Here is a 13,711-nt window from a genome sequence, read left to right on the forward strand (position 1 = left end):
TTCAATATTCTTAAGGAAGTTACTTTTTTTTTTTTTTTTTGCTTTTTGGGTCACACCCAGCGATGCTCAGAGGTTACTCCTGGCTTTGCACTCAGGAATTGCTCCTGGCAGTGCTTGGGGGAGCATATGGGATGCCAGGGATCAAACCCGGGTCAGCTGCGTGCAAGGCAAACGCCCTACCTGCCATGCTATCGCTCCGGCCCAGGAAGTTACTTTTTTTAAATAAATAATGCTATGAGAAAAATCATACAATGGTCTTAATTGAATGCATTTAAAAAAATTCATGTCGACTTGAAAATATAGACCATAAATAAGTTTAAAACAAAATTTTAAGAGAGCTTAAAAATTCTGAGGTAGAATTATCAAAGTAGGAATTTGGAAAAAATGTAAATAATTTGTTAAAGAACATCATTTATCAAAAATGATCACCATATTGACCAAAGTTTATGACTGAAAGCTAGCTGTGCCATTTGACCTAGCATGATTAATTCACCGGAGTATCCAATTTTATCTCTCTATCACTGAAGCCAGTAAAAGTTTTTGCTGGAATGTTGGATTAGTTATTCCTGGAATCTTTCCCATCAAAGACATAAATTAAAAACTTTAAATAAAGATTGATGCTCCAGGCACTCCTAGATGTATCATTGAGAACCTAGCACTAATAAGTTAGAGTGTCCCGAATTTGTATTATTTAACAATCTTTTCAAAATTATGTTTTGCAAGACTGCCGGCATATTAAGAAGAATATTAAAATTTAAATGATTATGAGCTAACATAGTTTTATATCACAATGCTATTCTTTCTCAAATCATTTATCTTTGAATAGATTTATCAGTATGAAGCAATGGCAATTAACCAAACGATCTCATTTTTGCTGAGTTTATTTAAAAATTATAACTGCATATCTGTGTGCCTCCTCAAAGATGACAGTTTAATATTTGCTTATAGAAACCTGTGTTTATATCTTGGCAGTTTATTATTGATCAGTGAACAATCGAAGCCTTTTCAGTGACAAATCTGCAAACTCAGTTTTAAGTAGTCAACTGTAGCACAAAACGAAGTAAATGGTTACATTCTTCTCTCTGGAAATAGCTAAAAATAAGGTCTGTAAGATGAACAGTTATATTCAGTAACATGCTAATTGATACTGCATCTGATAAGGGAGGTTTTTTGTTTGTGGTGTGTGTGTGTGTGTGTGTGTGTGTGTGTGTGTGTGTGTGTGTGTGTCTAAAGAGGACAAACAGTTCCTAAGAGATGTGCTATTTTTTTCTTTGTTACTTCAAAGCATTACAGAGCAAGTAGAGTTTCAAATTGTTGTGGCCCCAGCTGTGAATGAATCTAATTTGGCTCTTGATCACAGACTTAATAAGCTCAGTACTCTGTATTTCAGGGCCCAAGTTCTTGGTCCCTCAAGAGAAGGTGACTGTAAAGAAAAGAAACGCCAAAGTGCCCAGTTACTTCCTGTAACATAATCTGTCCATTAACTCTCTTGGTCAGCCACAGTGCAGCCAACCATAATTCATTTGTAAGGCATCAGAGAAGATTTCATCTTTGTTTCCATCTCTTGCAACTTTTGCCTGGACAAAAGGCCTTTAGTTACCAAAACTACAGTTAGTGAGAAAAGAATCTTGTTTTGAAACGTATGCTGATATATAATGCATCCAAACTTTTTTTTCTTGACAAACTAATTCCTATTGTTTTTAGAAAATGGAAACAAATATAAAATTTCTAGAAATCAAATAAAATTGATCTTCATTCCCATGCACTTGGCATCAAAATATTATTAGTATGATTTCTTTTATATTCTTTTTCCACTGGGGTGTCAATATAATTTTAATACTGTGAATATAGTCCTGATTGAAATGCATTCCTTGGCATCTTTCTAGAAAACTCTGTTACTTCCTAAGATTTTCCTAGTATAGAACTGTGAATAAAACTTTACTGACTCATGCAACTTTCCTCCCAGACGAGACCCCGGCAGCCCCACATGAACGCTTCCTCCGTTCCTGAATGCCCATGATCCCGGAGGCCCACTAACTAATTTCGGAACCCAGCGGCTTCTTGCAGAAATGCCTCTTGACTGTGAAGTAAGCTACGGCCCCATGCTGACTGGGAGGGGAAAGGTTTTTCTCTCCAGGCCTTTCCTTTCGGTGGTGGTGGCGGCGCGGCAACCACCATCTTTCAGAGCCCACTAAACAGAGGTATGAGCTTGCAGTGACGAGACTTCTGGCAAAAATTTCTCTGGACTTAATTACTAAAATACCAGAAATCCAAAACCTCATATGCTCTTTATTCTCAGCAATAGCAAACAAACTATCAAATGCTGCCTTGTTGGCAGGTCTGATTCTTGGGGGAAAATTCCAAATAATAATAGTGTGTTTTCTATTGAAATATTGAATGTAATCAGAGTAAAGAAAGAGTAAAGTGAAAACCATCAGCCACATGGGCAACGGGAGGCAGGAGGGCTGGGGGGGAGGTGGGAGGTATACTGGGGTTCTTGGTGGTGGGACATGTGAACTGGTGAAGGGATGGGTATTTGATCATTGTATAACTGAGACTTAAACCTGTAAGCTTTGTAACTTTTCTCATGGTGATTCAATAAAAAAAGAAAGAAAGAAAAATGCAAAAAAAAATATTGTGAGGAGCCAACAGAGACATTACAGTGGGTAAGGCACTTGACTTGCATATGCTAAATGGGTTCAATCCCTGGTACCACACCAAAATAAATAAATAAATATCTGTCTATTAAAATCCTCTATTTCAAATTACAGTAATAAAATTCTTCCTGAAAAAAAAACTTTACTGACTCTGAGAATATCTCCTTGCAGTGATATTGTTCTTTTGGTCCACATGACTAGAGATAGTCAGAATATGCATCCAAAGGAAAAGTGGATTTTCAATAAAAGCTACTATTACAAGGAAAGCAATGAAGCCACTTAGGACATGAAATTCTGTGATTTTATATCTGTCCAGTGACCAAATAAGTAACTCTATTCCTCTTAATACTAAATCATCTTTTAAAAACTCTTTAGGTAGGCAATGGCACTTTAATCTTGGGCTGGGAAGAAATTCTTTCATTTTGAATCTTAAAAAGAAAAATTGGTATATAAGTTATAGAAAAGGCTGTTACTGTATACATAAGCCCAAATTTGAAAGCTGTAAACTTTATTTCTTTTTAAAGACGTAGACACTTCAACAATTAGGGATCCAGAGAGCAAAAATTAGTAACAAGAGGTTGAATTTTCCCAGCTTGTTTACATCTTGGCAGTTTATTATTGATTAGTGAACAATCAAAGTCTTTTCAGTGACAAACCAATTATAGCAATATTATAAACAATGACTGTCCTATTGTCTATTTGTAGTTGCCTAATGTTTTTTGGTTTGGTTTGGTATGGTTTTTGGGGGGTTACACCTCAGTGGTATGGTACTCAGGGTTTACTCCTGGTGGGCCTTGAGGGACTAAATGGGTTAGCAGGATTGAACCCAGACTGCATGTATGGCTAGTGCCCTGCCAGTTGTACTTTCTCTCCCTGTGCCTATTTTAATGATTTTATTTCTAGTTCACAAAATCATGTTACAGAATATGTTTTATCTCATCCACTTTAAGAGTAGAAATTAATACATACAAGAATTTCCTTAATATTGGAACACTAATATTTGAGTACACACATTATATTCAATGCAAAATGCTTTGTAAGCATCCTTTTATTAAATCTTTACAAAGTTAGGGAATTTATTTCAAACTGGAATCCTACAACAAAACAGCTGAGATAGTTGCTGACCCAAGGCTGACCAGACTCCGTGGACCACACAGCTCATCCTCATCAGAACTTTGCAATGTGAAGTATCTTTTCTGGCAGCAAAGGAACCCATGAGACTGTCCCCAGTGTATCTATGGTAATATTCTCGAAAGCAAAGACTATACTCTATTTGCTTTATATCTTTCATGCCTATCACAATGCTTGGCACACAACAGAGGCCCAAAAATGTTCGTTAAATATAATTTGTGAAAAAAAATCTCAGGTTACAGCATACACAAAATAATCTACTCTATCACAGGGGCAAATCTGGGAGGGACTCAAAAAATAAATAAATAAAGACAATGAGATGAATACAGAAGAGGAAATAAAACATCAGTGTTTCCTGAAGTCTGATGATCCTGAGATTCTTATTGACAGAGGAAGCACCTAAAGTTTTTGCTCAGAGCAAAACTCCATGGGCACAGCCCATGGCACAGACTCCAGATAAAAGATCTGAGCATCTCTGTGATTATGTGCTCCCTAGATAATTCTTAAAGACAGGAAACCAAAAGGCATAGAGAATGGGAGGCTGCAGGAAGCAATTATGTTGAAACTGAGCTTTAGGTGCACAGACAGGAAGACCAGCTATTATCTTGCCTATAAAGGACAATCTTTTGAGCTTCCTCCAGGGATATGGCGGCACCCTTTGATAACTGACAGAGTGCTGGCGGGAGTCAAAGCGACAGTGTTCACAATCACAGCAATTGTCTAGGGAACAGAGAAAACAAGCCTGAAACTTTGCCTTAAAATATATATATATATATATATATATATTTTATATATCTTAAATATATATATTTAAAATAATTCAGGACCAAATACATAGCATCTTCAGTGGACCTGTCTTTCTGACTTAAGTCACTGTGAGTTTCCCCTGCACGGAAGGCTGCAGGCCATGCATCAGCTTAGGCATTACTCAAAGTTTAGTGCCCTTTCTGCAGCAGAGCAAGTGAAGTCTTACTTGAAGGGTGGAGATAGATGATGTCTTTCACTGTGAAGTCCCGGGACTGAGCAGCTTTCAGACAGTCGGCCAGCAGGCTCAGGAGCAGAAGCCAGGCCAGGGCAGGGCCAGGTTCCATGGCAGGCCGAGGACTCACTCATACAGAGGGCCTGGGAATGGGGACTCGGCACGGTGGAAGAGAAGTCACACCTGGAACATGAAGCAAGATGCACGTCAGCATCTGACTCATAAAAACCACAGGAAAACCGGCTGGGTTCCATTTTGCCAGGCTGGGCCAGGAGGGATGGAGAGATGGCGATGCAAGAACGTGAACGGGGTGGAGAGAAATGTTATAAATGGTCTTGTAAGAGCACTTACAAAGGTCTAGCCTGAACCTGTTCCTAATCAGATTGCTAAAGCTCCACTGGTTCGGAGTTCTGCTAATATCCAGTGGAGATGGTATCAAGAGAAATGGGATTTAATGAAACCCAGTTATTTGTGCCAGGAGGCTGGGGATGGCTGCCAGAAGGCAGTAAGTGAGTCAGGGACAGAAGCTGAGAAGCATGCCCGTGTCCCTGGGGAAGACCTGTGGGAGTCACAGCTAAGGTCGGGTGTCCTGGAAGTCCTGTGTAGGGAAGCCTGTCTGATTTGGGGGAGTGGGGGTGGGAGTAGAAGTGTGGGTTAAATTCTCTTGAAGCAGTAAGTGTTCTTCTAGCTCAGAATCTCATTACTGGACTAGAGAGATGGTTATAGAGGTTAGGGCCTTGGCTTGCCTAGGGCCAGCCACATTTTGATACCTGATACCACATACAGTTCCCTGAGTACCACCATGAGTGATTCCTGAGCACTGCTGGGTACAGTTTAAAGAAAGTACAATGAAAAACAAAATTTTTTTTTCCTTACCATAACTAATATTCTTGGCAAAGTATACTGAAATCCTTTACACATGCCCTCTTTGTTCCCTAACAACCTTGTAAGATAGGCATCATCATCTTATTTTGAGAAAACTGAAGTTCAGCAAATAAGCACAGGAGTTGTTTCAAGACCAAACTGGTCATCAACTTCATGTTTTGAGGTTTTTATTTTATTCATATTTTTATTTCCTTTGTTGGGAGGGCCATAGCTGGTGGGGCTGATGTGAGTGTGGGGGACCAAATCTAGCTCCCATATACACAAGTGTACAGAATTTCCAAACCGCTGGGGATAATACTGTGTTTAGCATATATCAGAGATTATTTTCAGATTGGCAGAGAGTCTCTGGCCTGCATGCCTGGCTGTCTTCCCCGGAGCCCCTTGGAGGGGGTGGGCTCCAGCTTCCTCTGCCCGCTTCCCCCTGTCTACAGCAGCCCAAGGGTCACACCCATAAACCACCTCCTGCTGGTGCCAGATAATCTCCTCATCGGCCACCATTCAGAACCCAGCCCAAGGGAACCAGCCCCAGGAGCCGACCTCCACAACCCAAATGCCACCACGCTTCAGGCCGCTTTCCACACGCTTGGGCCGAGCTTCATGTATGAGTGAACATATTCCTAAACTGCACAGCTGCGAAACATCATAAGACACTCCCTACCGATTTTCCATAATTTCTACACCGTATTTGACTGGAGGCAAGATGGCGATGACGCTGCCCAAACCCCTCGAGTTCTCCCGAACCCAGCTCACCATCTCGCCTTAGACAATGCGCAGCTCAGTAGTCCAGGCATGGAACTCTATGCATGATCCCTGCTAGAACTCTACTCGTGATTCCTGATGGACATCACTAGCTGTTTTGCAAGATTCGGACAGAATGGCATTGGCAGGGCAGGGAGAAACCGTGGCGGCGAGAGACCGAGCCGAGTTGCAGAGCCGTCAGACATAGGGTCATGGAAGCAGTGCCCGCAGTGGCTCATTAGTTTTTTAAAGCCATAATGTGGATATTTTGCTTACGAATACTAATGCAAATATGTAACAATATTTTTTAAACAGTAACAAAATAATTCTAAAATTACCTGGTCAAAACTAATAGACCAAGACTAAACATATTTTAAACAAAATAAGTATAGAAAATTGATCAATAAGACTTCATTTTGCTGGGTATGGCCCAAAAAGAAAAAAAAAGAATTCATCTTAATTGGCTTCCAATTAGAATATAATACAAAGCAATATAATCCAAACAGGATGATAGAAGTATAAAAATACATATAAAAAGATAAAACCCAGAATACCCTAAATAACTCCAAAATAGTTGCAACAGTTTACATTCTAAAAGCAAATTTTCAACTTAGGAGAACATTAAATGAATAATGTTATGATAACTTGATAAAAGTTGTGGAAAAGATGAACTGAAGCCAAACTTGGTGTGATGCTCTGAAACTGGCTCCAGGTGGATCGGTGTGTTCATTAGAAAATAAGTTGCTAGAAAATAGAGTAGGGCTCTTATCAGTCCAGAACAGCTTGGTGACACCAGTCTTGCCAATTTCATGCTTGAGAGCCATCTCCTACATAGTTCGAATCTTCCTAGCAAGTATGCATTCAGACAGAGAACAGGCTAGTCCACTTATTACACATTAGTTCCAGGCACTGCTCTAGGCATTTGATTGAACAATATGATGATAAGCAAATATCAATGATATTTTTCCCTTATCAAGAGAGACAAATAGTAGGATCTGATCTTCAATTCAATATGCTTCCTTGTAGAGACATCAGGTCCAGCACAGGACCAGGACAGGTGAGGCTGCCCTTCAGGGTCCCTCTACACCATAGCAGCCCACAGAGATCAAGCCATGGAGACACAGGAACCACTCCATACAGTCTGCAGGCAGGCTCATTCAAAAGGGAAGTGCAGAAACCTAGCTGGCTTTATCTCTATATAATTTAATGCAGTTAAATGCCAACTGGTTACCAACCTGAGATCTGTTTCGTGTTAAACTGGACATCAACATCAGTGCGTCCCATGCATCAAGATATGGTCTCGTCTCAGTGCGGGGGTCCAAAGCCCAGAATCAGTCCTGTATGAGTATGAGTGTGGGGCTGAGTATGGGGCAAGGTCTATAGCCATGAGACTTTATTTGGGAGGATCAAGTCCTAGCTCAAGAAACTAGAGGAGGGATGGTGCAGGGAGAAGGAGAAGGAAGCAGGGAGAGAAAACGTAAGAAGCAGAGAGAGAAGGAGGCGGGGAGTTAAAGGGAGGGGCGAAGAAGCAAACGTGAGTCTAGGTTACTATGCTGCTCACCTTTTTCTAACAGACTACAAAGAAATAAAGGGTGGCAGGCCCTAGACCTTAACATAGCTCACAGAGGAGAAAGGCAGGAGATATTATTTGCCAGAGGCCTTCCTGCTCTCTCCACACACCCCTCCTCCAACCCCTCTGTCAATAATCAGGGCTTGTTCCATAAAAAGCTTGAACCCAAGACAGGTTTTTTTTTTCTCCTTGTTGGGTCACACCTGGTGATGCTCAGGGGTTACTCCTGGCTCTGCACTCAGGAATCACTCCTGGCGGTGCTCGGAGGACCATATGGGATGCTAGGAATCAAACCCAAGTTGGTTGCGTGCAAGGCAAATGCCCTACCTGCTGTGCTATTGCTCCAGCCCCAGACAGCTTCTTAAAAATATAATATAGATTTATTCCCTTATTTAAAAATAACCAAGCATTAAAAACCAAGGGTTCATGTACAATGCCCAGTACAAAGAACTTATCTACTTTTTAGTGGACAAAACACCATTTTCCACCTCTTTCCATGAGAAAAATAGGATGGGCAGGGCTGTCTATTAATGTCACTAATTGCTTACACTCCTGTAGCACATCATGAAGCAGCATCACCACTCACTGTATTCATACTTCCTAGGAACTGAATACTTAGTGACACACTAGTACACTGCGTGTAACCAAGGCGGAGTTACAGGCCCTACGTGGTCCCATAGGAGGAAGAATCTTTTTCATAGATATTCTCAGTGGTTGGTGGAGCTTTAACCCCAAAAAGCTCACAAATAAAATTCTGGACATGCTCAAATAATATGAGCGGTCTTTTCTCGGATACTTATGCTTTTACCTGGAGTCCACCGGGCCTTTGGACTGTTCCACACATTTAGAAGAGAGCTTGCATTGCCCTTTTCTATGCTACTATTTGAATTTGCACTAAAGATTCCATCCCTGACTGTGTGGCTTTCTCTATAAAGAAGTACACTCTCATTTTCACAGCTCTGTGACCTTTCATTTGTTATTTATGAGCTTTTGCAAATCTAATACCACTCTGACAGATTTAATTTGTGCTCTAAATTACCTTTGCATGAGTTACTCAACTGCTGGTTTTATTCCAGTGGATTACATGCTACATTCTGAAACAGGAAAAAAAAGTTTGAGATCTATTAGAATTCCTTCATTTGGGACAAACCTGAAAAAAGCTGCATTCTAATTTTTATTCCATGAATACTAGTAAGTATAAAGGGGGATTTTTATACTCTTCAGATAGGCAAAGTGATAAAACCAAGACCTACGACAAGTATTACTAATCCATACTCTAATTGTTATTTCATATAGATCCTCTAAAATAAGATATCCCTACTCCTTAATCTGGTTACTTGAAGACAATTAAGAAGTTCTGAAACCTACATTGACTATGGTACCACATACTAAGTGACAACACTTCAATACTGAATCAATATAGAAGCAATTGTAAAGTAGAGAACAAATGCAAATCTAAATAGTTTTCAGTGCTATTTAAATTGAAATTTGGAATGCTTCATATAAGAACAAGATGGAATTCTAAAGCCTGAAAGGTTGTAAAAACAATCTTGATTTAATTTTCAATATGTATAAGCTGGGCTTATTGCCATAATGGCTTGAAAAATTAATTTGGTTCTTAAAAGCAGAAACAATATTCACAAAACTAACTCTACCTAAATATATCAGTCTCATCACAACTATCCTTCTTACAATTGAGGAGTTATTCATAATACATGGTGCTTTTAAACATGTCTGCAAATCTTGGGATTGGAAAGATAATACCGCAGACGAAGGCACTTACCTTGCATGTGGCTGACCTGGGTTCAATCACTGGCACCCCACAAGGTCCTCATGCACTGCCATGAAGGATCCCTCAGTACAAAACCAGGGGTACCAGCAAGCCCAACAGCCAAAAATAAAATAAAATAAGGAAATAAAGAAAAGAAACATGTTGCCATTGAAAAGTAGTTTCTTGGGGCTGGAGTGATAGTACAATGGGTAGGGCATTTGCCTTGCATGGAGCCAACTTGGTTTTAACTCCCAGCATTCTAAATGGTCCCCCGAGCACCTCCAGGAGTGATTCCTGAGAGCAGAGCCAGGAGTAACCCCTGAGCATCACTGGGTGTGACCCAAAAAGAAAAACAAAGTTCTTTCTTTCTTTCTTTCTTTCTTTCTTTCTTTCTTTCTTTCTTTCTTTCTTTCTTTCTTTCTTTCTTTCTTTCTTTCTTTCTTTCTTTCTTTCTTTCTTTCTTTCTTTCTTTCTTTCCTTTTCCTTTTCTTTCTCCTTCCTTCCTTCCTTCCTTCCTTCCTTCCTTCCTTCCTTCCTTCCTTCCTTCCTTCCTTCCTTCCTTCCTTCCTTCCCTTTCTTCCCTTTCTTTCTTTCTTTCTTTCTTTCTTTCTTTCTTTCTTTCTTTCTTTCTTTCTTTCTTTCTTTCTTTCTTTCTTTCTTTCTTTCTTTCTTTCTTTCTTTCTTTCTTTCTTCTTTTTATTGAATCACCATGAGATAGAACACTACAAAATTGTTCATGATTGTGTTTCAGCCATACAATGCTCCAACATCCATCCCTCCACCAGTGTAATTTCCCAGCATCAGTGTCCCCAGTTTCCTCCCACCCCTTCAAGCCACTCCCCAACCCCAGTCTGCTCTATGGCAAGCACCTCTATCTATTCTCTCTCTTTCCCTTTCTTTTTCTCTTTCTCTCTCTCTCATCTTAGGCATTATGGTTTGCAACACAGACATTGAAGGCTTATCATGTATATCCCTTTACCTGCTTTCAACACTCAGTTCTTGTCCAGAGCAATCATTGCCAACTAGTGTTGACAAGTAGTTTTCACATCTCTCCCATTGACTCTAGTCCTAAACTGATTCACCAGAGTATGGTGGAAATGATACCATGTGCCTTCCAAAACGCAATCATAAAAGTTATGATATGAAACTTGTATAAGTGTTCTGGAACACACATACTGAAGCCAGTGATACAGTCTGAGTTTTGTGTGCCACAACATAAGAAAGCTCAAGTAGTCCACACAGATCCTCTAAGACTCTTTGGAAAAGAAATATCTTAATCCTAGGCTAAGTGAGGCATAAGAGATAACCAAGAATGTAAATTCTATTCATGAAGACAAGGGCACTGTTTTAGGCCACAGTGTTTGCAAGTTGCAGAAATCCAAATTTAAAAGACTATAATCAAACTGAGGGGAAGAAGAGATCATCTTACTGCTTTGTGTAATTTTATACCATGAATACAGTTGGACTTTTATCCCAGTTATTAGAACTTCACATTCCTCAACTTCATATTGTCTACTCTTTGCCTTTATTTTTCTTCAGATTTTCCCAAATTGTAGAAGTTTCAGAAGATCCCACTGAATCCTTTTCCCAGCTGTTCCTCACAAGTCCTTATCAAGGAGGCAGGCCTAGTCTTAAATTAGTAATGGGTCAGGGCGAAGAGGCACATAAAGTGAACAGAAAAAGTCACTAGGAAGTTGCTGAAAAGAGCACATCAGGTCAAGGTCATAGAAATGACAGGATTTAGAATAGGGGAGGGAGGTACTGGTTTCCTAGAGGGGAAGAGGAAATCTTAGAGCTGTCACCTGAGGAAAGACTGGGAACTTGCTGAGAAAATCACACAGATGACCACAACAACAAAATAAAGCTTGGTATAGCCTCATTAGCCTGTAAGAGCAAAATAATGATCATAATAAACTAATAAAGCTAATGATAACCCAAATGAATATTGCTGCAAATTCCAGGAGGTAGAGTGTTTACTTAATGACACTATTTTCTTCTCTAAAAATGGAATAAAGTCATTACAACTTTATAAATGGTAATATAGAGGTGAAACCATGAAAATATAGATTTAGTGGGAATTAAACATCAGTCCTGTCTTCTTTTCTATTTGTTTTTTGGGCAATACCCGACAGTGCTTGGGGTTTCATTCTGACTCTATGATCAGGAATCATTCCTGGCAGTGCTCAGAGGAGCCTATGAGCCTATGTTGTGCCAGGAATTTGAGTCCAGCTCAGTTATGTGCAAGGCAAGCACCCGACCCACTATACTACCATATCATCTCCTGGCCTCCAGTCCTGCCTTCTTAACAGAAATCTCCTCTACTGCTTTCATCTGTATAGCTCAGGGCACCCCCTCTCCTGAGACAAGTCATCTTCTAGACTACTGTTCTCTGGGCAAGCATTGGCTGTCTGACTCAAGTCAGGTGATCAGAGTCCCTCTTGTACAGTTCTCAAGCCAAAACTGAAAAAAAAAAAAGATGATTGGTCATGTCAAAATGGGATAAAAAAATTCTCAACTGTGTGTTCTAATTTGGGGAGACGGGGCACTGCAGTCTTGGTTTGGTTTGGGAGTCAAACCAAAAACAGTGTAATTTCCCAAATTACATGGGAATATGCCAAAAACAGTTTTTGGGGGTTGTGCCTGGCAGCGCTTGGGATCTTATCTCACACCCAAAGCCTGTTCTCCAGCCCTTTAAGTCATCTTCACAGCCCTCTTTTAAAGAAGAAAAGAAAAAAAAGAAGAATTTTTAATTCTTCTCTTAGAAGTCTCTATATCCATCTAATAAATATTCTTTGACCAACTAATTTGAATTTTTCTGTCTCTTGAAGTCAGAAATTCTGACCTACTGAGGAGCCTTCCAAGGGGGCCCAGCTACCCTTTTAATCTTCCTTAAAAGAACTATGCCTTTTACAAACACTTATTCAAAGCCTATCAACTGGAAGGTTAGCATTGGTTTTAAAAATATCAATAGAAGAGAACTAGTTGGAGTATTCCTCCCTTAGACTGCAAAGGCACAGATGTTTCATTTCCATAACCTATAGGGAAAGAGATGTTCAGATAGCCCCAATCTGAATTGAGGTTCTATTTGCATAAAAAAATCAATGCTTTAAAAACAAATCAACAAATGTGTGTGTCTCTCTCTCGGCACCCTTTGCCAAAGCTAGAGTTAGAGAAAAAAGCTGCCTCCCTATCTTGCCTCACTCTGATTTAAAGATCAATTGCGTCAAAACTGCTTCAGCTCCTGAAGGATAAATGATGTCTGGTCATTATGCCTTGCAGTATATTCACATTGCTATGAGATGTCATATTAACTCGATTCTGCTTGTTGGCTCTCTGCTTGTTTGTGCTGCTTCTAGTGTGAAAGTTCCAGAGAACTGATGAGAAGGCATTTTGCAGTATAAATATGCAGTACAGATAATCCAGCCATGAGGAGGTGGAGTCAGGGAACTCTCTCTTTTGGCAGGAACAAAATAGGTACATTTCCACTATGGCTGCTACTTATCGTCCACTTGAAAGTCAATGGTGGCTTAGGGAAATTTGTGTTCTGTGCCTTTTATTAAATGTTCCTATATATGTAAGCATGTCATGTTCTTGTGTTCTTCCTTTTTATAGACATTTTCATCCCAGAGATTATCCAAAAATGTGTAAGTACAAAATGTACTCAGAAACAATGAGGGTTTTAAGTAAATTAAATCACAAATTTTCAGTTATGTTCCAATCACCCTGTTCCAAATCCGGCATTTAGATTATTAGGCAGATGCATTCCGTCTCTTGATCCGGGAGAGGTTGACTCAGCTCTTTACAGAGGTGGTCTTCTCTGTCATGAGGGAAGACAATTCCTCTCTTCTCTGCTAATTTAGAGAGTTTTCCCAAAATTCAGAAGTATTGAGGAAAATCATTCAAAGATAAACAGCCCTTATAGTATGTCTGTGGGAATATTCTATAATATTTACAACAGGCATTTGCCTTTCATGCGGCCG

At 39.8% G+C, this 13,711-nt stretch overlaps 1 protein-coding gene across 5 annotated transcripts in view; it reads right to left on the reverse strand.

Moving 5' to 3' along the window:
• The window catches only part of LYPD6 (LY6/PLAUR domain containing 6), a 155,021-nt gene that overhangs the window by 36,649 nt on the left and 104,661 nt on the right, over positions 1-13,711 (reverse strand). For all 5 annotated transcript variants that reach the window (XM_055132816.1, XM_055132824.1, XM_004619366.2 and 2 more), the window contains one exon: positions 4,762-4,950. In XM_055132816.1, the coding sequence (XP_054988791.1) occupies positions 4,762-4,879 (118 nt within the window). In that variant the 5' untranslated portion in view covers positions 4,880-4,950. The remainder of the gene's footprint in view (positions 1-4,761; positions 4,951-13,711) is intronic.

This window comes from Sorex araneus, chromosome 1 (assembly GCF_027595985.1).
Source record: "Sorex araneus isolate mSorAra2 chromosome 1, mSorAra2.pri, whole genome shotgun sequence".
Classification (NCBI taxonomy): Eukaryota; Metazoa; Chordata; class Mammalia; order Eulipotyphla; family Soricidae; genus Sorex; species Sorex araneus.